Source organism: Dissoconium aciculare (assembly GCF_010015565.1).
Source record: "Dissoconium aciculare CBS 342.82 unplaced genomic scaffold K489scaffold_1, whole genome shotgun sequence".
Taxonomy (NCBI): domain Eukaryota; kingdom Fungi; phylum Ascomycota; class Dothideomycetes; order Mycosphaerellales; family Dissoconiaceae; genus Dissoconium; species Dissoconium aciculare.
Window position 1 is genome coordinate 314,276 of NW_022984951.1, and position 21,239 is coordinate 335,514.

The following is a 21,239-nucleotide window of genomic DNA, read 5'->3' on the forward strand; positions in this document are numbered from 1 at the left end:
CTTCTAAAGTGTGTTTCTCTTTCGGGCTTCCGATCACCGTGTATACACTCGCTTGCACATCTCAATATGACTGAACCCACCGCCCCCAATGGTCACCTCACAGCAGAAGCAGGCGGCACAAAAGTGCAGTCATTGCCGATTACAGCACCATCGCCGGCTTCAAAACCAAACCCAGAAGTTCCGTTGACGGACGCTCAGAAAGCTAAATATGCAGAAGTTCTGGCCAGCGTTGCCACTTGGAAAAGCATCCCTGCCAGCACAATTCGAACGGCTCCACAAGCTGACCTAACCGACCATGAACGCATGTGGCTAACCCGCGACTGTCTCTTACGTTATCTCCGAGCTACGAAGTGGAATACGGCGCAGGCGCTCAAACGACTTCAATCGACCTTGAGCTGGCGTCGTGAGTATGGTGCAGACACCTTCACAGCGGACTACATTAGTGTCGAGAATGAGACGGGAAAGCAGTTTCAGCTTGGTTTCGACAACGAGGCTCGACCTTGTCTCTACCTCAATCCCGGCAACCAGAATACAAAGCTGTCACCTCGCCAAAATCATTCTTTCTGCTACATGCTAGATCGAATTGTGGAACTCATGCCTCCTGGTGTGGAGAAGAGTTGCCTGTTGATCAACTTCAAAGGTGCTGCATCCGGCACCGTGCCTTCCCTCGCTCAGGCGCGAGAAGCTCTTGGGATGCTCCAAAATCACAACCCCGAACGTCTCGGCAAGGCCCTCATCAGTGAGCTGCCGTGGTATGTCAGCACATTTTTCAAGCTCATAAGTCCATTCATCGACCCTGTCACCCGCGACAAGATGAGGTTCAATGAGGACCTGAAGCAATTTGTGCCTGCAGAACAGCTTTTGGACCAGTATGGTGGTCAAGTGAAGTTTGAGTATGACCACTCGGTATATTGGCCCGCATGGACAGAAGAATGCAGAAAGAGACGAGAGGCCTACAGAGAGCGCTGGGAGCAGGGTGGCAAGATGCTGGGAGAATATGAAGCATATCTTCGAGGCGGTGACCATCCTTCGCTTCGCCAGGAAACTGAAGCTGGCCAGAATGGTGTCGCGCCTCCTCAAGGTGAGAGCGCGGTAGACGCTTGACCGGACGACCAGAAGGTTACAGTGGCAGTCACGCACGCATCTCGATTGTAGAAAACATCCTATAGATGCTTTGTGACTTCTTATCTTGGGCCAAATTATCTCTTGGTCCACTGTTGGACTCACTATTTTTGCTTCGCCGGAATAGGAATTATAGACCAGAGTAAGCCGAGATCTCGGCTACACTTGCGCATCGACGTGTGTATCGTTGCTAATGCCTCTAGCCCGGCTTTCGAATTATTACAGGACCACCTTGTTGGCCAAGCTCTATCTGGACGACATCTTATCGCTTCGCAAGCAGCGCTTCGAATCATTTTGCGCTCCACTGCGAGTGCGAGACGCGTTCGCATTATCGATTACGACGATTCGCCAAACTCAAGTCCAACTTCAGATCCACAGAGTTCGTGCGGTCCCCAGAGTCGCGTGTCAGATTCAAAATTCATTCTTCCGAACAAGCTCCGCCCCTGGCTCGCTCGCGAGGGGCCCAGCCTTCGTCAACGAGGTTCCAATTTGCCATTAATTCGATCTACCAAACGAACTTTCTGTCTAAAGGCACGCCGCTTGTGTCTGCTATTTCCGAGATTCGGGCGAGTACACCGGCTGAGGTTGCGTCGCATACTGCGATGGCTGCGTTCCGTTGACGCCATGGTGCAGGACTTGTACTTCCCTGTCGTAGGGCTTGTGGGTGATGCGCTCACCACATCCCTCGCAATAGTGGTCAACATCCTGTAGCCAGCCCATGCAGCAATTCAAAGGCAGGCAAGCCACACATGGACAAATCAAAAAGGTCACCCCCACAGCTATCCTGAGCGCAAAATGACGTTAGTCTGTCGAAAACTGACCAACTACCTAAGCCTACTCACCATGTCATACCAGAGTCTTTCTCCTCTGGCCGGGTCTTTTGTCTACTGCGACAGCACTGCGAAGCATTAACAAAAAGGTCCCATAAGAACGAAAGCACGAGGCTGGACTAGAAACGTACAGGACAGTCGATGTACGCTGGCTGTTCTCGAAGCAGCTTGAGAGGCGTCACGCTCGCAGTCGGCTCCACTGGCACGTTCGGGACACTGTGGATCGGCTTCGTGCCGTTTGTGTGGTGCTGCGCTTCATTTTGGTAGGGAGCGCTATTGATCCTACCACATCGTCAGAGTTGAACGATCTGGTAATGGCCGCAGGCGGATACTCACTGCTCGTGATTCTGATGGTTCACTGGATACGCAGCTCCATTCTGGATGTTGGCTTGGCTGTTCTGTCCGGGTTCGACAGTGGAATATGGCGGTGCCGGCGAGTCGTGTTTGTTCGTCATCGAGATCTCGTTTGACATGATGACCAATGGGACAAGCCGAGAACAAATCTGATAAAGGCTTTTCGCAGAACAATTTTACAGACCAAGTCACTCCCGCGAAATGCGTAGGAGAAGCCCATTTTATGTATTCTTTCGATCTTTCATCACGAAGACCTAGGTGCTGTCAGCGCATGCCGATCATGACGGCAATGCTGCGCCGCATGGATATGGCACGAGGCTATGCTTCCAGCGACTGACTTGGCGTTTCTTGGCTATCGCCCGATCTTCATGTTTGCACGCTTGATTGGGTTGTGGCAGTGTGCTTCCGCAACTGTCCTGCAGGATCAGCAATATCCCGTGTGCAACTCCCATACTGCATGTGGTCGATTGCTGCCACAGGCGACTCCCTGATGGGCCGTGTGTTTATATGGTGTTTTCGCGAAGAGATGCCTGCAATCAGCGGCTGATCATTCTTTCTGATAGCGGTATGCAACATTATCACGATAATGTTGCTGGATCTGTGGCTGCCAAACGCCACCGGCCTCGTGCTGATCACGTAGGGCTAGAGCACCTTGACAACCTTGAAATGTAGAGTGATGATGGCCTCACATTAGCAGTACATTTAGCGTGACGTGGCTGAAGAGCTAGTGCAGTCAGTAAGAATACCAGAATAGCATCTGATGGAAACCCGAATTGACGTGGCCATGCGTGCCATGTATCGAAGTACTGCTCGTACACCTATGCTTGGTCTAATGACCAGACGAACTCTATGATATGGTCGCAATAATGCATAGTTGATATGGCGCGCTGGCGAGCACAGTCCCAACAATGCGTCTCTTACGTGCTGACAAGCTTAAAGTCAAATCCTTCTCAGATCTGGAAATCTCAACTTGTCGCTACGCAATACTATCTCACTGTTGGTCCCGAGATGCCGCCGATGAGGTTCTCTTCGACGATATTCAAAATGGATCAGCCGAGAAAAGAAAAGCTTACCCAAAATTGAAGGGGTTCATGAACCAAGCGAAGCATGATGGCTACGAATGGGTTTGGGTCGACACGTGCTGCATAGATAAGAGCAGCAGCAGCGAACTCAGCGAGGCTATCAACAGCATGTTCTCGTGGTATCAGAATGCCGCCAAATGTTATGCCTATATCGAAGAGGAGACTATCTTCTCCGTCGCGGACCTGGGCTCTGCGAAATGGTTCACCCGATCCTGGACGCTCCAGGAGTTGATAGGTCCAACAGACTTGGTCTTCTACGATCGCAAATGGATAGTCATCGGCAGCAAACGAGACAAGGAGATCAGCGCTCTCGTCTCAAAAATCACAAGTATTGACGAAAGTATCCTCACAGGCGTCAGTCAGCTTACTACCATTAGCATTGCGAAGAGGATGTCCTGGGCAGCGAACAGAATCGCAACGCGACGAGAGGACACGGCTTACAGTCTAATGGGTATTTTTGACGTTAACATGCCCATGCTCTATGGCGAAGGCGCTGTCAAGGCCTTTCACAGGTTACAAGAACAGATCATGCGCGAGTCCAACGATCATTCGATCTTCGCTTGGCGGAGCAAAGATGGAAAGACCGTAGCTGTCCACGGCCTCCTCGCTGACAGCCCACAGGACTTCGCCCAGGCGACCGATATTATCTCGTATCACGATTGGGAAGACGCTTCGCCATTCCAGCTAAGCAATCGCGGACTGCGTATGGAACTTCATTTGACCGAACTCCCGGATGGCACCTTCGCCGCCGCACTAAATTGTCCTGTTCCTTCCCAGGCAAGGGGCTACCACGGGTTCGTAGCTCTGAAGTTACGTAGACTGCCCGTGGGCATTAATCAGTATGCTCGGGTTCAGTGCGACGCGCTCATCGGTCTTACGCAGCGGGGTCCTTTGCAGACAGTGTATGTCAGACAAGCTCCCTCGGTGCACGACCAGGATGCCATCATGCCATGGCACTTCTTCTCGCTGCGCTCCTTGCACACTGCAGGCCAAACCTTCGAGCTAGCCGGTGCTGCTCATCATGTGACTCTAACGCCCGACGAGCAGCATAATACCCCACCGCCGTCACTAGCCAGCGCAAGATGGGTCGCTGCAGGTACTATAAGTGCGTTCCATGTAATCAAGCGTGCCAGGCGAGTTTCTGCGGCTCTTGGATTTTGCCGCCCGGCCGACAATGCGACTTTCACACTTCTGCTAGGTTGCCGCACCGATTTGGAGGTGGGATTTGGTATGTCTCTCGGCTGTCACATCGAACGCAGTATCCAACGTGCTTGCTGACGATTGCTTGACAGATGTTTCCAGCCGCCCTTACGACAAGCTGGGCGAGATCGAGGATGCATTCAATCCGCAACCGTCAGGTAGCTGGATGGAAATAGGAACTCATCGGGTTCGCGTCGATGTCGAACACAAAATAGACACGCCGCGCAAGCTTTACGTCATCGACATCACTATCACAAGTATCGCTCGACTTGAGCCAGCACCAACGTTGGATGTATCGGCGCCCCCGAACTCTTCAGATTTGTTCAACACCGTCTTCGAGCTCATGGACAAGGCAAGCTCTCAGCGCATACCCAGGCGTAATGCATCGCGATTACACCAACAAGGATTCAAAGGTAATGAGAGTCGGAATTGGTGACGATTCGGTCCATTTGTTCTCGGCAAAGCTTTCACCTATTTTTCGGCAGATTTGATAGGTGTTGCAACACCAGGACATCAAGACTGCCTTCAGGGTTTTGACACTCTGATGCCTGCGCTCTTTAGTGGATTTCGCAGAAACATGGCCAACGTACATAGAGCGTGCGGTGAAGCTCCATTCGCTATTTCATGACGCTCGATACTATGCAGGGTACCACGCCATTTGTATTAGTATCGAGTTTGGACAGTGTGTAGAAAGCTCTGGTCAGGTAGAAGAGTTCGATCTCGGACGAAAGATGGCCGAATGATGACTCCTTCATCATAGTATTGCTGGACGGGATGAGGTGGCAGTACTTGGAGAGTCTGCCTCCTCCGCGACACCAAGCTTGATAAGATCGACCGCCATCGGATCAGTGTCTTTTGTCAATTCCTGAGGTCCTGCAACACCAGGAGGCGGGAGAGCCCATTGTGGCAGCTGCGTCTCATAGCTCCATTTCCCGTGAGCACAAGCATACTTTCTCGCATGCAAATAAATCCCCAGCTCGTGCGGGCCTGGATCGCTATACAGCGGTGTGCCGCAGACTTCGCATAATTGCCCGGTCATCTTCTCGGCTTTCTTCCGATTGTACTCGTCTACCATCTCATCATGGTATGCGACGGCTTCGGCGACATCTTCCTTGCCCATACGTGCAAGTCGCGTCATGATGTCCTCGTCGTCCTCGTCAGTACATGAAGCTTTGCCGAGATTTGGTCCAAAAACTCTGCGATTACTGTAGATTGGATCGTTCGTTATTGGGTGGCCGAGAAATTGCAGGTGTACTCGGAGCTGGTGTGTACGACCCGTTAGGGGCAGACACCGTACAATGCTATAGCCCTCACGTTTCGTGCCATCAGCAGTCATGCTGCCAGGCTCTGCGGGCGGGTAGTATGCCATTCTGATGAAAACAGTCCTTGCCTCCTTTCCATTGGCTCGAACACGATTCAATCCAAGTTTAGGGGAGATCTGCAAAATCGGCTGTTCGCAGACAATTTCTCCCAAGGGAAATTCGCCATTTACTCGGGCGACGTACTCTTTGCGGATCGTTCTACCCATGAGTTGATCGGTAATCGCTTCAGCTGCTTTCTTATTCTTCGCGATAAACATGACACCACTGGTCAATCGATCGAGTCTGTTGCAGGGTAGAGGATTAAATTGATGGCCTCTTTCTGCCCTCAGGATTTCGATAACAGAGTTGTAATTGTAGCGACCGGCGGGGTGAACGGGCACGCCTGCAGGCTTGTTGATAATAATGACGTCGTCGTCTTCGTGGACCACTCCAATGGGTTGCGAAGAGACGGGGGGCTCATGTCGATGAAGCGTGTGGCTGATGATGTCGCCATTATTCAACGGCGCATTGGGAGATGATACCGGCTTTCCGTTTACATGAATTGCGCCGCTCTCTATGGCAGCTTTCTAGATTCATCAGGTCAAGGATCCTCCATGTAGACTTGCTTTTGCGGGATGCTCACGTAGTATTCCAACGGCCTGTCTCGAAACTCATCCTGGAATATGTCCAATATACCACGACCTCGCCATCTTTGCTTGCAATTAGTGTTGTATGTGAAGTGATATGGCGCTACTCTACGCAGTCCTCCGTCGATGATGTACGGCCGCGGCCAGGGATCGCAGGGAGTGGTGACGATATTGGGCGGCGGTGCGAGCACTTCTGCTTGCTCGGCAGGTGCGTTGACGGCGACCACGGCCATTCTTGATGCTGGAATTCGACCTTGACGCAGTAGATATTCTAGCACCTTCAGCGACGGTAGCGAAACTACCGGGGAACGTCTCATTGCTCATCGACACAAAGTGCAAGCGACTGATCTCGTTTTGCGGCATTATTATTACACACCTTTGCGGGGAAAAGCCCGATCCGGTCATGTATGTCGGGGGACAGGTCCTCAAACATGTAAATATATGATAATGGCCGGGGACATGATAGGCGAGGCCAGCTGCGAAGCAACAAATCATCACCCTTCTTATGCATAGAGCTCCTGGCCCAGACAAATCACTAGTCACGTTGACGTGCGGTGCTCCCTTGGTGCAGGTCGGAAGGCATATAGAGTGAACTCACGAAGACCAGGTGCAGGGATATGCTTTATGCCACACGAACATTTTCCTCGCCACCTTGAACTCGACCAGTCGGTTTAAATCGCGACGCCGGTAACAAGCATTCGGAGAGCCAGACGGCCCATTGGAGTTTGAATAAAGCGGTCGCATAAACATTCATGATAAATCACGACTTCGGATGTCTTGTTCTCCCAACCTGGTCGATGCAATCCATGTAACCCAAACCCTATCACTCCCCCGGTCGATCGAACCCTGAATACAGTACTTGCAGGTCGGTGCGTTATCAACATGAGAAGGCTCGTACAACCCGCGATGCAATGATAGTTCACGTGCCCTTGTTTGCAAACTCCAGGGCTATTTGAAATTGGCCATGTGAGCGATGTCATGGTACTCGTATAGCCAGCTGTTCGTAAAATCGCATCGGTGTTTCTAAGAGTCACTAGAGACTGTCTCATTGCTGCGGACACTGTGCCTGGCCCTCATCGTCATCATCGTCTTCCCACTGAGCAGCGGCAGCTCGTGGATCTCCTGAGCCGGCACCGAAGCCTTCCAGATTCTCTACAATCTCGAATGATGCCTCGTCAATGATATCTGGAGTCTCCCCAACCTTGTAACTCTTTTCCTCTGGCCTGGGCAGCACGGCCCTGACCCGGTCCACTGCAGTCTGATCTTTGAGCCAACCGTCCTTCGGGAATTCAATGCTGATTGACATGTAGAGGTCGCCTTTCGCCTCCGATCGCTTCACAGGCATGCCTTCTCCATGAATCTTGACGACCTCGTCCGGACGTAGCACCTTCCCTGGAGGTTGTGTGATGTTCAGCTGGATGCCACGACCGTCAAGATGTAGCAGTACAACACGATTGAAACCCGTGAGAGCCTCCGAGAGGCTAACAACGAGGCCTGCGTGGAGATCGTCGCCTGCACGTTGAAAGACTGGATGTGCAGCTTCTGTCAGCTCGAAGATAATGTCTCCAGGAGATTCGTCGTCCGGGCTATGGTCAGCTTCGCCTGCGAGGACTATGCGCTCGCCTTGTCGGCTGCCCGGAGGAATGTAAAGTTCCAATAGCTTTTTTTGCTTGATCGTACGCATTCCCTTGCATTTTTTGCATTTGTCTTTATCGGCGTAGAAGCTGCCCTTGCCGTGACAAGTCGAGCAGGAGACCGTCCTCTGTGTCACCATCCCTGGTCCAACGGGCTGAAGCTGGATAGTACTGCCGCGTCCTTTACAGGTGCCGCAGGATTTGGGAGCGATCTTGTCATTCTTGCCACCACTTCCGTGACAATTGTCGCAAATAACATTCTTGGTGCTTGCAAACTTGGTTGTTTTGCCCTTGTACAGCTCTTCTAGGGTAACCTCATATTGCTGCAACTCGTTTCTACCTTTTGATGCTTTCCGTCTTGAGCCAGGGGCGCCGGCGCCAGCGCCGAATGACCCGTGCATGCCTTCAAATCCACCTCCCATGCCACCGCCAAACATCTGTGCGAAAATGTCGTCCAGGTCGGGGCCGGCCTGGGCAGGTCCACCTTTTTCGAAAGCTGCCATGCCATGCTCATCATATAGTGCGCGATCGTGGTCGCTGCTGAGGATTTCGTAGGCCCGAGATATGTCCTTGAACTTGGCGTCTGCTGCTTCTCTCTGATCGTCCGCGACTTTGTCTGGGTGCGAACTTAAAGCGGCCTGGAGTGATGTCAGCAGGAAGATCTTGCCATATTAGCCACTGTCCGACGGAATACCTTGTGATATGCCTTCTTGATCTCAGCCTTTGTCGCAGTCCGTTGGATGTTAAGGATCTCTACATTACGCTTAGCGTGAAGTTTGCAGACCCCATGTCTTCATACTTACCATAGAGATCCTCCTCTCTAGTGGCGCTCATGACTGGTACTCTTTGCTTTGTGGGATCGTGTCCTTGGATGGAACTGGGGCAGTTTAGAAGTTGAGAATGGTTGTATCACGAAATATATTTTCCAGTGGGTCGCTGGTCACAGTTGTAGCATTTGATCCAAATTGGTCTTGTGAAGAATCTACGCGGCCATGTCAAGACAATTGCACGATCGATATAGCTGACAAGAAGCCATGTGTGCCGAACAAGCACGACGAGTAGACAACCACGATAGATCCGAAGAAATTGGATGGAGGTCAAAAATTATGTCCCGACCTAGGTACGCTTGGTAATGACGAATGACAAATTTGTCACCTAAAATTCCAAGGTTACCTACCTACCTAGGTAGGTATTGCTTGAGCGCAGCCAGGGTCCGGCATTGCTGCTCCGGGCGTCTGAGTATCATGGTTAATGTGAACCCATCTGTATTGTCCTTATTAGAGCCATTCGCGTGAAAGACACAAACATCGAATGCGCATTCGATGAGGTGCTTTCCGCCAAATTAAGCTCGGTCGACATGCCTGAAAACGATGTCATTCATGAAGAAAGAAATATTCATCTACCAGCCTGCTCGTGTTTGCATTGGCCGGTCCCATCGGAACTGTATACTGCCTAATAATGTCGGCACCAGAAGAATGCATACCAACACGATCATTCATCACACTCTCGCATATGGCAACGTTTTATTTACCCGCTCGAGATTGCCGGCTTCCCACTCGGTCTGCGATCGTTGCCCACAACAATCAAGGCACTTGTCAAATAATGCTCCGGCGCAAAATGGTCCTGGTCGCAACAAGAATCTGCCGTCAACGCCCGCTCGCACACGATTTGCGCCCTCTCCTACAGGGCAGCTTCATATCGGCGGACTGAGAACAGCGCTCTTCAGCTACCTACTCGCGAAGAAGACCAAAGGACAATTCATTCTTCGAATTGAGGACACCGACCAAGTATGTCGCTTCCCCTAAATCCCCCAAATCTGTCAAACGCATGTGTTCTCAATTGACAAACATCAAGAAACGCCTAGTGACTGGTGCCGAAGCCCAGATCTGTGATGACTTGAAGTGGGCAGGCCTTCAATGGGACGAGGGACCGGGTGTCGGCGGACCGTACGGGCCATACAAACAATCTGAACGCAACCACATCTATCTACAATACACCCAGCAACTCCTAGACACAAGCGCTGCATATAGATGTTTTTGTACGCCGCAATCGTCAGAGACGCCAGACGCAGGAAGTAGCTATGTGACAAGCGGCTGCTATCAGTCTTGTGGCACAAGGTCTTTAGAGGAGTCTGACGAGCGCGCGAGCAGATCAGAGACATACACAGTTCGTCTACGAACACCTACAGATGCCCACAAACGGATTTACCAAGACCTCATACACGGCAAAATACAACGACTCAAGCGATCGCCAGGAACTAGCTCGAGTTCAGAAGCTGAGTCGGGTTTTAGTGCCGCCGAAAGCATATTGCTGAAGTCCGATGGTACGCCTACCTATCACCTCGCGAATGTCGTTGATGACCACCTCATGAAGATCACACACGTCATCCGAGGAAGCGAGTGGATGGCGAGCACGCCTCTACACTACGATTTGTATGCCGCTTTCGGCTGGGAGCCCCCCCAGTTCGCGCACGTCAGTCTTCTGGCTGACGAAAATAAAGCCAAACTATCGAAGCGCAGCAGTACTGGTCTCGTTCTTGATGTTCGAGGTATGCGCGAGCAAGAGAATGTCCTGCCTGTGGCGCTTTGCAACTTTCTCGCACTTTTAGGATGGAGTAATCCACAAAAGGACGACCTCAAAGACATGCAATCTTTGATCAGCGATTTCGATCTCAAATTCACCAAAGGCAATACCATTGTCCGTACAGAGAAACTATGGTACTTGCAGAAAATGCATGTGGCCAAGATATGTAGTGAAGCGAGCACAGGCATTTCAACTTCGGGCCATAAATTCGAAGAGATCGTGGATCAGATTCTCCCATCTGCATCACTGCTATGTTCAAGCACCCCTCATATCGCCATGTTTTCTTCTGGCCTAGTGAATGCAGATGCTGCCATCCGCGCTCAATGCAGGCGAGTACTGCTCGTCGACCCAAAGGCCTACAGAACGCCTCACCAATATGTCAACCAGCGAAACCAGTACTTCTTCACATACGATCGTAGCAGAGTTCCCGACGAGCCTGATGCCAATAGTGAGGAGCGACCGGGTGTTCGGCGAAACGATCTGAGGTCTTTCACGAACGACTTCATACAAAGCTTGCAATGTTCGGAAGCATTCAATCGACTACGTCCTTTGACGTTAGCAGGTCAGACTGACGAAACAGCCAACAGAATGGGCGAATCGAGCTGCCAATCTCTTTTGCAATCTATACTTTGTGTCTCAGAAGAGATCACCAAAGCGCTCGACGCGGCAATTCGGGGGAGAGCATCTCCTCACATCGACTTCTCGCAGTGTGATCCCTTAGCACTCCAGAAACAAGATGCGCTGGCAATTTGGATGCTAGCTTCTAAACAGGTTCGGTCGGAACAGGAGGCGCAGCAAGTTGTGGAGGAACACAAGCGCTGGAAAATGGGATTATTACACTTCCTTCGCGAAAAGCTCGCATACGGCCAAGCAGGACCCAACATTGGTCAGGTAATGGCGCTATTAGGGCTGGACGAATGCCGACGACGTCTTGCCGGGCAAAGGTAGATCAGGTCGCTGAATTGTGAAGTCTCCGCGCGGGATGAAAGCGGACTGAAAGAGGTCGGGGTCTTGTACAAGTAATATTGGCTACATTTAAAGAATAAAGTACAACGCCGCCTGAGGTTACAAATGCGAACTGGGTCTAGCGATAACGCTCCTCCTTCAATCGCTTGTAAGGTAATGGATCGATGCGTTTCCTCTTAAATTCAACGTCCCATCCGGGAATACCAGCTCGCTGCATGACGCCAGCAGTTCCGTCGTCCCACTGAGTTCGGAACAAATGCACGCCAATGGGCTTTAATTGGAACCTGTCAACGAAGCCCCTAAGCGTGAAGCCCTCCCGTCGCGCAAACTTTCCCTTCGCTTCCTTGAGTTGTGCAATATCAATGGTCTTGGACTCTGGGGCTTGATTACTTCCAGCAGGCGGGCTTTGAACCGGCGGTTGAGCTAACACGATGATAGCCATGCGCTGGTATGGCGCTCCCTTCTGCGCATACGCTGGTAGCCAATCATGTAGCACCTGAGAATCTGGCAGCAGTTGGCCTAGCGGTATGGAAGTCCTTGTCGGTGATATCGTGACATTGCATGCGAGATAATGGCAGCGGTAGTTGTATCCGTCTTTTGCAACGTCGGGCACGTCGGGGTTGATCAGCGCAATGGTGACAAGCTGTTCGCCCTGAGTGTACGGCTGAATATGGAGCTTTGGAGCATATTCCGAAAGGCGGGACTCAACGAAGTCGCCGTGTGGTATAACCCTTTCTTTGCGGGAATTGCCTCCTGGCAGATTTGACGGCCAGCGGAAGGCGAGCTTAGTTGAGACAACGGGGTCGATGTCTGCAAGGATATCCGGGACGATAGCCATCTGCTCCATTCGCTGGACGACGACTTTGCGCTCATAACTGCGCCATTTCTTATCAGCCAAATGGCGATATATGGGCTTGGACATATCACCTGCTTGTTTATCAGTATTCTGCATCGACAGTCGCAGCCGCTTCGAGCAAAGTCACGCACCTTGGCCATCCTCAAACTTTTTCTTCACCAGAGGATCATTGATATCTGCCTTGATCTTCAACTCTTCCAAGTGATGGCGGAGACTGAGGAGGCGAGCGTCTTTACGCCCTTGCGACCGAGCATCCACAGCTACTTGATCTGCAGTGCGTTCGAGGCGCGCACGAGCAAGACTGATGGCGGCGAGCTTTTCCGCGCGATCTTCTCGCAGGATTGCACGAGCCTCTTGGAAACACTGGTATGGAAGCTGCTCAAAAGGGATGCTGGGAGTCGACTTCATGGCAGTACGTCGTCGTCGCGAGCCAATGGGGGTCATCCTTCTCTGGCGCAGTAAACGTCGTTCTGCTCGTGGTGATGCAACCAGATATGGATCGAGTAATGCTTTGGCCGGTCCATCTTCTGATGTTGTAGTATCAAGCTGTCGGGTCGTTGAGGCAGTAAATGTGCGATGTGGTACATTTGTGACTGAGTGAGAACATTTTGCACATCGCAGATTTTGCACCAGTGGGCGCAATGGTGTTTTCAGCGACATTAGGTCTCTCGGATGTGATGTTCTTGATAAGCCGGGTTAATCAAGATGAGATGGATGAATATTCATATGGTGATCTGGTGCATGGGGCATATGCGGGCAAATCTTCATTCCCGAAGCCCACATCGGAGACAGAACTTCATATCCCTACTCTGGCAGCACCTTCTCAAGCCTCGCCTTATCCGCGACTTTGCAAATAAACAAGACAACAACAGCGATGGCTACGGGACGAGTGCGCACTCCTGTCCAAATCGTGTTGAACACCCTGATATCGACGCGTGAACCTTCACGGCAGCGCGTACCTCAGCTTCTCAGACCTTTGACAACAGAAGCCGTCCGGCCATCACCAGCATCGTCAATCGCGACCGCACCATCACAAATTGGAAGTCAGCTTCCCATCGCCTCCATAGTCTCAGCATCTGCTGGCGCAGAATCCTCGACCAAGCCGTCGCTGCATATACCCGGACCATATCAACCACCCGCCAATCCTTTCATCCAACAAGTTGAATGCGCGCTACGTGCATTTCCATCACTAGAGCCAACTCGCATAATAAGCTATCCGTCAACGCATTTGCTGCTTCCTCTTCGCAAGGACATTCTCCACCGCGCCGTCATATTTGAGGGCGACAGCAAAAGATATGGAATAGCCAACACAAAATGGCGTAGTGAAGTTGCCGGATCTGGAAGAAAAGTCAGGCCACAGAAAGGAACAGGTCGTGCTCGACTGGGTGACAGGAAGAGTCCATCGCTCAACGGTGGCGGTGTGGCATTTGGGCCCAAACCTCGTGATTTCAGCACTGAGCTTCCCCAGAAAGTTTACGATCTGGCGTTTCGCACGGCGCTGAGCCATCGATACAGACAAGGCGAATTAATCGTCACAGATGGAAATATCGACCTCATCTTGGATGGCTCCGAAGCACAACAAAATAAGGAGCATCTCGCAGATCTTCTAAGAAAGCTTTTGGATTGGAACGACTTGCGAGGGACAACGTTCGTGACGAGCGGTCCACGAACTGGTCTGATTGCAGCTTTATCTGCCACTGGCCCCAATTATCCAGTTCGATTCCTTCAGTCTAAAGATGTCGAAGTCAAATCTTTGCTTGAAGGTCGCCGGCTGATTATCGAGCGAAATGCCCTCACTGGAATCTTCAAACGTCACGAAGATGATGTGGTTCCGCATCTCAGGTTGAATTCGCTCTCTAAAGACCACGATATGTATTAAAATTGTAGTTACTTTTCACCCCATATTCCAAAAGCTCTTTCCCTGGATACAGTACCCAAACACGAGTGGTTTCAAGGTTCCAGGAATTGGATGCACGAAGATCACGTGAAATATTTCCGAATCCGGCACCTCCGCTCCGCAACCAGTGTGAAGCTTCGAGGAGCAGTGCCTCTGTTATTATCGCACTACATAATGCGCAGGAATCTCATGATCATGGCGGGTACATGTGTTGCGTCGACTATTGGACACTCGTTGTTCAGCGTGTTTGTTCTTCCCGCATTGGTAAGGACGCAGATATTCAATGCTGGTAGACTTCCATCGAAGCTCGCCAGTTTGACGCGCACAAACCGGCACTTCTCGCAGACCCGAATCGCATGCGTACCGCGCAGTCCTTCCGATCCTAAATACAAACCTCCTGAGCTTCGAAAGCCTCGCAATGAAGATATTCGCCATCGATGGGTCCAGATTGTCAACTCTGAAGGCAGGCTTGACGACCCGGTGAGGCTGCAACTAGCATTGCGCAATGTCGACACCAAAACCCACTACATTGAGCAGCTCACACCAGACGAGCCCGATAATCCCGACTATCTACCAGTGTGTCGAGTTGTGGACAAGAAGCAAGAGTATGAGGTGCAAAAAGGACGCAAACTTGCTGCCAAAGCCGCCAAATCCCGCAGCCTGAAGACCAGCGTAGCTGGTGCGAAGACAATCGAGTTGAACTGGGCGATTGATGCACACGATCTCAGCCACCGCATGGACAAACTGAAGGCATTCCTACTAGAAGGACGGAGAGTCGAAGTCGCCATCGCGAAAAAGAAGAGAGGACGTCTGGCCACTGCCGAAGAATGTCAAAACGTGCTTCGGTCCTTGAAGGAGTGTGTCGACTCTGTGCCCGGCGCTAGAGAGATTGTCTCGGAGGATGCTGATCCGGCGTTGTCTCAGAAACTCGGTGCTCAGCGACTCATGATTTTTGTTGGCAAGCAATCTTTGCCGCAGAAATCTGAGCCACATTCGAATCAGGCCGCACCATCAGACTTGGAAGAGGCGAAGTATCAGCTAGAGAGCGACGCCGAAGGCTCGGGCGATGGAGTCTCAAGATCTGCATAGGTTATACCATCGGCTCTTTGATGTACAGCACCGATCGTCATTCAATATAACATAAAATGCTGCGCGAAATATGACGTACTGCCGCAGAATCGATAGCTGCCGCGATATCGTACGCATTGAATTGAGGAATATGAGGACGAAAACGGGGTTATCGAGATGGCACTGGATCTCAGCACCACGGTTGCAGGCTTATATCTAATAGCTACCACACACAGCGATCATAATGTATGTCACACGCCAGAATGCACATGACAGCTATTCGAAGTGCACATGCCGCACTGTTCGACGATGCTTCTCCACCGTCTTCGGTGGTCGTCTATCGAAGGAGCTGGGCTGTGCATGCGTTGGGTAGCGAAGCTCATTCTTTCCTAGGCCATACTCAGGCATTACTGCAGCCACTCCGCGTGTTGATGTTGTTTCACGCTTCAATTCTGGCCAGCGTCTGTGACTTGATGATGATGTATCATTCTTCGAACGCTGCGAGATTGTTCTCCGGGAGTCCACCACTTGTTTAGACTCCTTGTGAGAATCTGCTTTGGTTCGATGATCTTTAGTTGGTCGCGGTGAGCTTTGCTGCTGTGACAGGCTTGGTCTAACGTCCCTCGAGCTCTGGACAGTGTCCTTTTCATGGCTCGCGATTCGTCTTGGTCCTTGCGAGTCGCCTTTGCGAGAGCTGTAGTGCTCGGGCCGCGCAGGCTGGCGATGACTGTGGATGTAACGAACAGTGTACATTGCTGGGATTCTTCGGCTCGATTTTACCCCTGGGCAGAATCCGTCCATAGGGTTGTGCTGAGAGGTCTTGCAAGGAGTTGAACGGTCTCGAAGCCGATATTTTTCTCAGTTCTTCTCAGCCTTCGATACAAGTCGAGATGGATTGCTGTGTGAGGCGATCTTGAGCTGCGAGTCACATTCATCTTAACGTGAATGACGACCCCAAGAAGTGATTTCAGCTTGTGAAGAATGAACGCATAGGACGTGTCAGCATGACTTGGCAAATCGTCCAGAGGGTGTTCTTCGCCTTCCAGTAAGTCGTCATCGGGACAAATGTGCGCACAATTACCGATCTAACACGGATTGTGGCGGAACGCTCTCATGTGATGCCGCACTAATTTACATGCCGTCTCTTCTGGTACCAAACACGTAGCTCGTATCACCACACTTTACTGCCACCCACTGCCAGCGTTCACCTTCTCGGCTTCCTCGCCCATGCGCTTCATCCAGCGGGCGATCAAGTCTTTGTTCTCCTTCTCTAGTCGCTCGCTCCGCTGTTCAGCCATGTTGACTTGCAGGCTGAGACTCACCATCTCATCCTGGGTTTGTTCCACCAGTCTAGACTTGCCCCGCAGTTCTTCATCGCGATCGCGCAGCTTTCTCTCCATATCGGCTTTCTGTTTCGAAAGCGCTGTAATTTGTGAAGCTCTCGCATCATTTGTCTTTTGCGAGTTAGCCAGTGAGGATGTGAGTGAAATCACTTCATTTTGAAGCGCAACCCGAGCTTTCTGTGTGGCGCCCAAGTCCGCTCTCACTGTACTGAGAGCTGCCGCTGTCGTGCCTGATGCGTCTGTTGCTTTCCCATAAGCTGGATCCGTCTTTGCAGATGTGCTTGATAACGGTGCCTTGCGCAAAGCCCAAGAATTTGCTCGTTCCGCGGCAGTGAGGTCGGCGAGTTCAGTGTCTGTGATTATGGAAATCAGCAATGTCGCACATAAGCCAAACGCGTCGCGTGCACGGACTGACATGCGTCAATGTATTGTTTGTGAGCCTTCTCACGGCTATCACGAACGTCTAATGCTTCGGCATATTGAGCTATCCAGTCCGCCATTTCGTATGTAATTGTTGATCCCTGCTCGTCAATCTCAAATTTCATTCGTGGCCGATGCGCGAAGGAGCAGAGAGGGAATGAGATGGACTCCACATCCCCTGCCTATTGTATGTTGCAAGTGACCGAATAGAGATTGCGGAGGGCTCTTGCTATGTCATTCAGCTGGCGGGGCATTCCCCAGGCAGCACAACATCATCGCAACCTGGAGCCAACAGTGTCCAGTACTCTGCAGACTTGAGGTGGAAAATGTGGTTGCCATGTAGCAAATCTGAACTTGCATTGTTTCGTAGCCTGTACAATTAAGAGTTCAAGGACTCGCAAAATCATACCGGCCTTGCTTGGAGTTCCTTGCCGTATCGGCGGTGCTTCTGAATTCGCGCCATAAAGTCTTGAGCACACCCTCGTCAACCATTCGATCGACGATTTTATTGGCACGCTTGCGTCGCTTTCTCGTGCTCATTTTATCACGCTCCAGCAGTGCCTCAGCTGAGCAATATCCTTGCGATGTCAGCCATATTACTACCCATTCGTTCAGATGATATTTCCAGTGGCTTAGTGCGTGCGCCGTCTTTGCATTGGCGGTGCAGAACTTTCCCACGTAAAACTCCGTTGACTCCGAAGGAACAATGCGGCCTTTATAATCGCGATCAACGGCACGTTTGTGATTTGGCGATTGACTGTCAGAGTCTGAATCTGAATTCGAGTCTTCATCATCACTGTCACCATCGTTCCGACTAGTGACCTCTTCCAAAGTCTCTTTGTCGTACGGCTTATTCAGGAATCTTATCAGAAAGGTTGCTGGGTGGCCACTTCGGTTGCAGGCATCGCACTTGTCACGAAGAGCCAAGCCACTCGGAGAATCATCCACCATGATTTCTGGTCGAGCTTGTAGTGCTGTTGTGAAGTCTGGTGTCCAAGCAGAAGATGTGAACTTTGACCCTGCTAAACCCCGAATCTCGTCGTCCAATTTCTTGAAGGTAAGGTCATATATTTCATCGTTGATAGCAAATGCTGGATTGATTTTCTTCTGTACGAACCATTCCACAGCGAATTTGAAGAGGTTTTTCGGCTTTTCTGATGCGAAGCTCGTGAAAGCAAGTGGAACATTTTCCATTTCTCCAAGTGTCTCGTTCTCGTCCGCATCAACGATGAAGTCCTCGTCCTCCTGTGTCGACTGAAATATCTGACGGCTGCTAATAACTTGCAGATCGTCATCATCCTCGGCAACTTCATCATCACCAAGCCACACATCTAGCTCGCCGTCTTCAACGCTTCCATCGCTCTCTTCTCCTGTCTTCTCGCGGGCCGCATCGGGCTCTACAGCACCTGACCGCCGAAGCTTCAATTGCTCTAGCGCAGCTTGTCGAGCGCTTTTTTTCGTCGACCGCGAGCTTATAGGTGTTTTTGTTCCGGCGTCACTCTCGGGCTCCAGAAAATCGAGATCTTCGGCTAGGTCATCCTTCTCTTCCCGTTCGCGTTGAGACATCTGCCGAGGCCTTTTCAGGAGTCTCCTTACTTTCGGGGTCACAGGCTCATCCTCACTCGTGCTGTCCTGACTTTGCTTGCTTGTCCTACCGACGAGAGTAACCTCGTCCTCCCCAATACCTGGGGTCGACCATGATTCGAGCGAGCTGAGAGACACAGGACGACGAGTTCGCCGTTCTCTATTCGTCTTTATTGGTACGACATCTTGCTCGTCATCAATATTCGAATGCATCGTCAAAAATGCTTCACTGCCCCGGCCCTTCGATTTGTCCTGCCTCCGCTTGCTGCGCTTGTTACGGGAGGTAGTTTCTGGACGTGGGGACGGGAGATCGGTCGAAATGTCGCTTTCATTATCGACGAAGTCATTGTGGCCATGTGAGTCTGGTTGCGACGTAAACATCCCGGAGCTTGTGGGTCCCCTTGCGGCTGTGGGCGGTCCCACGACGCCCACAACAGGTAGGCATGAAGAGCTCGGCGTATTGCGGCGGCGCACTTTGCGCACTGGTTCACTATCACTATCCGCATCGACCTCTAAGGATGCGTCTGGCGTTACAATTGCGTTTGTGTTGCCAATTTCGAGTCGACGTCGTTTGCGCGGGCTTGCAAAGTGGTCCAGAGTGATGGCGGCTGCTCTGTCGCGGATTTGAGGGTGATAAGAGCTGGAAGCTGGTGACGATGACGGTAATGGGCTGAATGCCAAACGAGTTTGACGCTTGCGCGTGGATGGCATGATTTCACTATGAGAACATCGAATGGCATAACCTTCTTCGCCAGATCGGTACAGCCTGTGGACGCTTGCAAGACATCCATGTATCGACAAAAGCCGTGCGACGCGCCCGCCAAAAAAGAATGCGACGCCAGGCATGGCGTCATGCCGCGTCGCTGACGCGATCGGTAATGATATCACGTGTCAACGCTGCCATTTCTAGTATTGAATGTATCTATTCACGGTTTTTGTCAAAACTTAAACGCCGTCTAGGTGTGTCCCTGACCTCCCGTTATACAGTGCTACTCCATCGAGCAGATTTAGACACCAAATATAATAAAGTTGGAGATGAGGGCACTGACGGTTGCCTGTGGTGCAAAATTGTGCTGCCACAATCCCGTTGCGGCAGGCACGCGTGGTCCACTGGCTCCCTTCTGCCCATGCGTTTGTGGCTCTTAAAAGAAGGTGTCCACGTGACCACTCCAGGACCATCACTGCGGAGAAGACGTTTGGCCATCAACATATTTCCCAGGTTTGATTGGGGGGAAGATGCACGTATCACGTTTGCAGAATGTCGAAAGATCGAGCCCTTGCGGATGACCTTGAAGAGCAAAATGCAACGGGTATACGCTCATATTCGCGCGATGGACCTCTTGATCCGAGGCCCATCAATGCATGTAGGTCACGAAGCTTGACCCGATCCCCACCAGAAACATATATTGATTCTCTCCAGTCGAGGTGCTCATGCAGCCCAAGAAGGCCAAGCCGGTTGCCAGCAATACTGACCTGGCGACGTTGCGGACAATGATCCACGGCCGAGGAGGTTTGGGTGCTTACACTATCGATCCTGCCTCCTTTCCGGATACCCGTGTTGTGTACTTCAACGACAAATTCACCGTGATACGTGATCTGTATCCCAAAGCCTCAGTGCACTTACTTATCCTGCCACGAAACCCGAAGAAAAACCTTCTTCAGCCTCAGATCGCATTTGACGATCCAGAGTTTCTGGCAGACTGCCGAAGAGAAGAAATTCGGGTACGAGACATCGTTGCAGACGAGCTTCGACGCAAGTTCGGCCAGTACTCCGCTTCCGAGCAAGCACGAGTTCGTGCAATGGAAGCTGTAGACCTTCCCGCTGAGCTTCCACCCGGACGTGATTGGTCCAAAGAAGTGATTTCAGGTATTCATGCGAATCCCTCCATGAGCCACCTACACATTCACGTGCTCAGTCGAGACATGGTAAGCGGGCCGATGAAAAAACGCAATCATTATCTATCTTTCACCACAGACTTCCTCGTTGGTCTCGAACATTTTCCCCTGGCGAACAACGATTTCCGCAGGAACTACGGACACTTTCCGGAAGACATGTACTGCTGGCGATGTGGCAAGAATTTCGGAAATAAGATGTCCAAGCTGAAGGCACATCTAGACGAAGAATGGTCAGAATGGGTTCATGAGTGACAGCAACACGCAAACCGTTTGGACGTGTGGCTAGAGCATGTATTTATCGACAAATGAGCCAGGCGTGGCATAATATGAATATTTATAGACCGGAACTACTCTCGCTGCGATCAGAGACGTGCGTGAGACTGTTTTGACAATGGAGGGCTTTGTCTTCCTCACAATGATCAGCATGCTTGCGGTGGCCTTAGTCGTCTCGAGTCG

The 21,239-nt window shown here is 51.3% G+C and overlaps 14 protein-coding genes across 14 annotated transcripts; 6 read left to right on the top strand and 8 right to left on the bottom strand.

The window, feature by feature from the left end:
- Positions 1 to 66: 66 nt before the first annotated feature.
- K489DRAFT_311437 (CRAL/TRIO domain-containing protein) lies at positions 67 to 1,104 on the top strand (the record flags this gene model as incomplete). The annotated part of the gene is made up of 1 exon (XM_033600778.1): positions 67 to 1,104. The coding sequence occupies one exon, from the start codon at positions 67 to 69 to the stop codon at positions 1,102 to 1,104; it is 1,038 nt and encodes a 345-aa protein (XP_033464005.1).
- A 116-nt stretch (positions 1,105 to 1,220) lies between these two features.
- K489DRAFT_375055 (uncharacterized protein) lies at positions 1,221 to 2,224 on the bottom strand. Its single transcript, XM_033603601.1, has one exon. The coding sequence runs from the start codon at positions 1,840 to 1,842 to the stop codon at positions 1,672 to 1,674; it is 171 nt and encodes a 56-aa protein (XP_033464006.1). The 5' UTR covers positions 1,843 to 2,224; the 3' UTR covers positions 1,221 to 1,671.
- K489DRAFT_2759 (uncharacterized protein) lies at positions 1,791 to 2,548 on the bottom strand. Its single transcript, XM_033600132.1, has 3 exons — positions 2,289 to 2,548; positions 2,084 to 2,225; positions 1,791 to 2,020 (listed from the first exon to the last, which is right to left on the bottom strand). The coding sequence occupies exons 1-3, from the start codon at positions 2,423 to 2,425 to the stop codon at positions 1,961 to 1,963; spliced, it is 339 nt and encodes a 112-aa protein (XP_033464007.1). The 5' UTR covers positions 2,426 to 2,548; the 3' UTR covers positions 1,791 to 1,960.
- A 438-nt stretch (positions 2,549 to 2,986) lies between these two features.
- On the top strand, positions 2,987 to 5,183 carry K489DRAFT_2680 (HET-domain-containing protein). The gene is made up of 2 exons (XM_033600093.1): positions 2,987 to 4,616; positions 4,681 to 5,183. The coding sequence occupies exons 1-2, from the start codon at positions 3,215 to 3,217 to the stop codon at positions 5,022 to 5,024; spliced, it is 1,746 nt and encodes a 581-aa protein (XP_033464008.1). The 5' UTR covers positions 2,987 to 3,214; the 3' UTR covers positions 5,025 to 5,183.
- A 159-nt stretch (positions 5,184 to 5,342) lies between these two features.
- On the bottom strand, positions 5,343 to 6,853 carry K489DRAFT_385712 (pseudouridine synthase; the record flags this gene model as incomplete). The annotated part of the gene is made up of 2 exons (XM_033606155.1): positions 5,343 to 6,476; positions 6,533 to 6,853. 2 exons carry the CDS (start codon positions 6,851 to 6,853, stop codon positions 5,343 to 5,345), a joined length of 1,455 nt encoding a protein of 484 aa, XP_033464009.1.
- Positions 6,854 to 7,144: 291 nt separating this feature from the next.
- Positions 7,145 to 9,300, bottom strand: K489DRAFT_375058 (uncharacterized protein). The gene is made up of 3 exons (XM_033603602.1): positions 8,974 to 9,300; positions 8,865 to 8,923; positions 7,145 to 8,808 (listed from the first exon to the last, which is right to left on the bottom strand). The coding sequence occupies exons 1-3, from the start codon at positions 9,002 to 9,004 to the stop codon at positions 7,582 to 7,584; spliced, it is 1,317 nt and encodes a 438-aa protein (XP_033464010.1). The 5' UTR covers positions 9,005 to 9,300; the 3' UTR covers positions 7,145 to 7,581.
- A 156-nt stretch (positions 9,301 to 9,456) lies between these two features.
- On the top strand, positions 9,457 to 12,063 carry K489DRAFT_375059 (uncharacterized protein). Its single transcript, XM_033603603.1, has 2 exons — positions 9,457 to 9,957; positions 10,025 to 12,063. The coding sequence occupies exons 1-2, from the start codon at positions 9,541 to 9,543 to the stop codon at positions 11,699 to 11,701; spliced, it is 2,094 nt and encodes a 697-aa protein (XP_033464011.1). The 5' UTR covers positions 9,457 to 9,540; the 3' UTR covers positions 11,702 to 12,063.
- Positions 11,544 to 13,285, bottom strand: K489DRAFT_375060 (PEBP-like protein). Its single transcript, XM_033603604.1, has 2 exons — positions 12,707 to 13,285; positions 11,544 to 12,646 (listed from the first exon to the last, which is right to left on the bottom strand). Exons 1-2 carry the CDS (start codon positions 13,233 to 13,235, stop codon positions 11,838 to 11,840), a joined length of 1,338 nt encoding a protein of 445 aa, XP_033464012.1. The 5' UTR covers positions 13,236 to 13,285; the 3' UTR covers positions 11,544 to 11,837.
- A 419-nt stretch (positions 13,286 to 13,704) lies between these two features.
- On the top strand, positions 13,705 to 14,403 carry K489DRAFT_289016 (ribosomal protein L4; the record flags this gene model as incomplete). The annotated part of the gene is made up of 1 exon (XM_033600142.1): positions 13,705 to 14,403. A coding segment is annotated over one exon (699 nt), but the record flags the coding sequence as incomplete, so codon positions are not given.
- Positions 14,314 to 15,688, top strand: K489DRAFT_2980 (uncharacterized protein). The gene has a single exon (XM_033600347.1). It carries the CDS (start codon positions 14,545 to 14,547, stop codon positions 15,559 to 15,561), a length of 1,017 nt encoding a protein of 338 aa, XP_033464014.1. The 5' UTR covers positions 14,314 to 14,544; the 3' UTR covers positions 15,562 to 15,688.
- Positions 15,689 to 16,712, bottom strand: K489DRAFT_3013 (uncharacterized protein). Its single transcript, XM_033600425.1, has one exon. It carries the CDS (start codon positions 16,339 to 16,341, stop codon positions 15,817 to 15,819), a length of 525 nt encoding a protein of 174 aa, XP_033464015.1. The 5' UTR covers positions 16,342 to 16,712; the 3' UTR covers positions 15,689 to 15,816.
- A 9-nt stretch (positions 16,713 to 16,721) lies between these two features.
- K489DRAFT_405739 (autophagy protein 16) lies at positions 16,722 to 17,383 on the bottom strand (the record flags this gene model as incomplete). Its single annotated transcript, XM_033607179.1, has 2 exons — positions 16,722 to 17,236; positions 17,299 to 17,383. The coding sequence occupies 2 exons, from the start codon at positions 17,381 to 17,383 to the stop codon at positions 16,722 to 16,724; spliced, it is 600 nt and encodes a 199-aa protein (XP_033464016.1).
- A 307-nt stretch (positions 17,384 to 17,690) lies between these two features.
- K489DRAFT_385737 (uncharacterized protein) lies at positions 17,691 to 19,741 on the bottom strand (the record flags this gene model as incomplete). The annotated part of the gene is made up of 2 exons (XM_033606157.1): positions 17,691 to 19,157; positions 19,727 to 19,741. 2 exons carry the CDS (start codon positions 19,739 to 19,741, stop codon positions 17,691 to 17,693), a joined length of 1,482 nt encoding a protein of 493 aa, XP_033464017.1.
- A 119-nt stretch (positions 19,742 to 19,860) lies between these two features.
- K489DRAFT_329259 (HIT-like protein) lies at positions 19,861 to 21,183 on the top strand. The gene is made up of 2 exons (XM_033602107.1): positions 19,861 to 20,251; positions 20,308 to 21,183. The coding sequence occupies exons 1-2, from the start codon at positions 20,146 to 20,148 to the stop codon at positions 21,033 to 21,035; spliced, it is 834 nt and encodes a 277-aa protein (XP_033464018.1). The 5' UTR covers positions 19,861 to 20,145; the 3' UTR covers positions 21,036 to 21,183.
- The last annotated feature ends 56 nt before the right edge of the window (positions 21,184 to 21,239 follow it).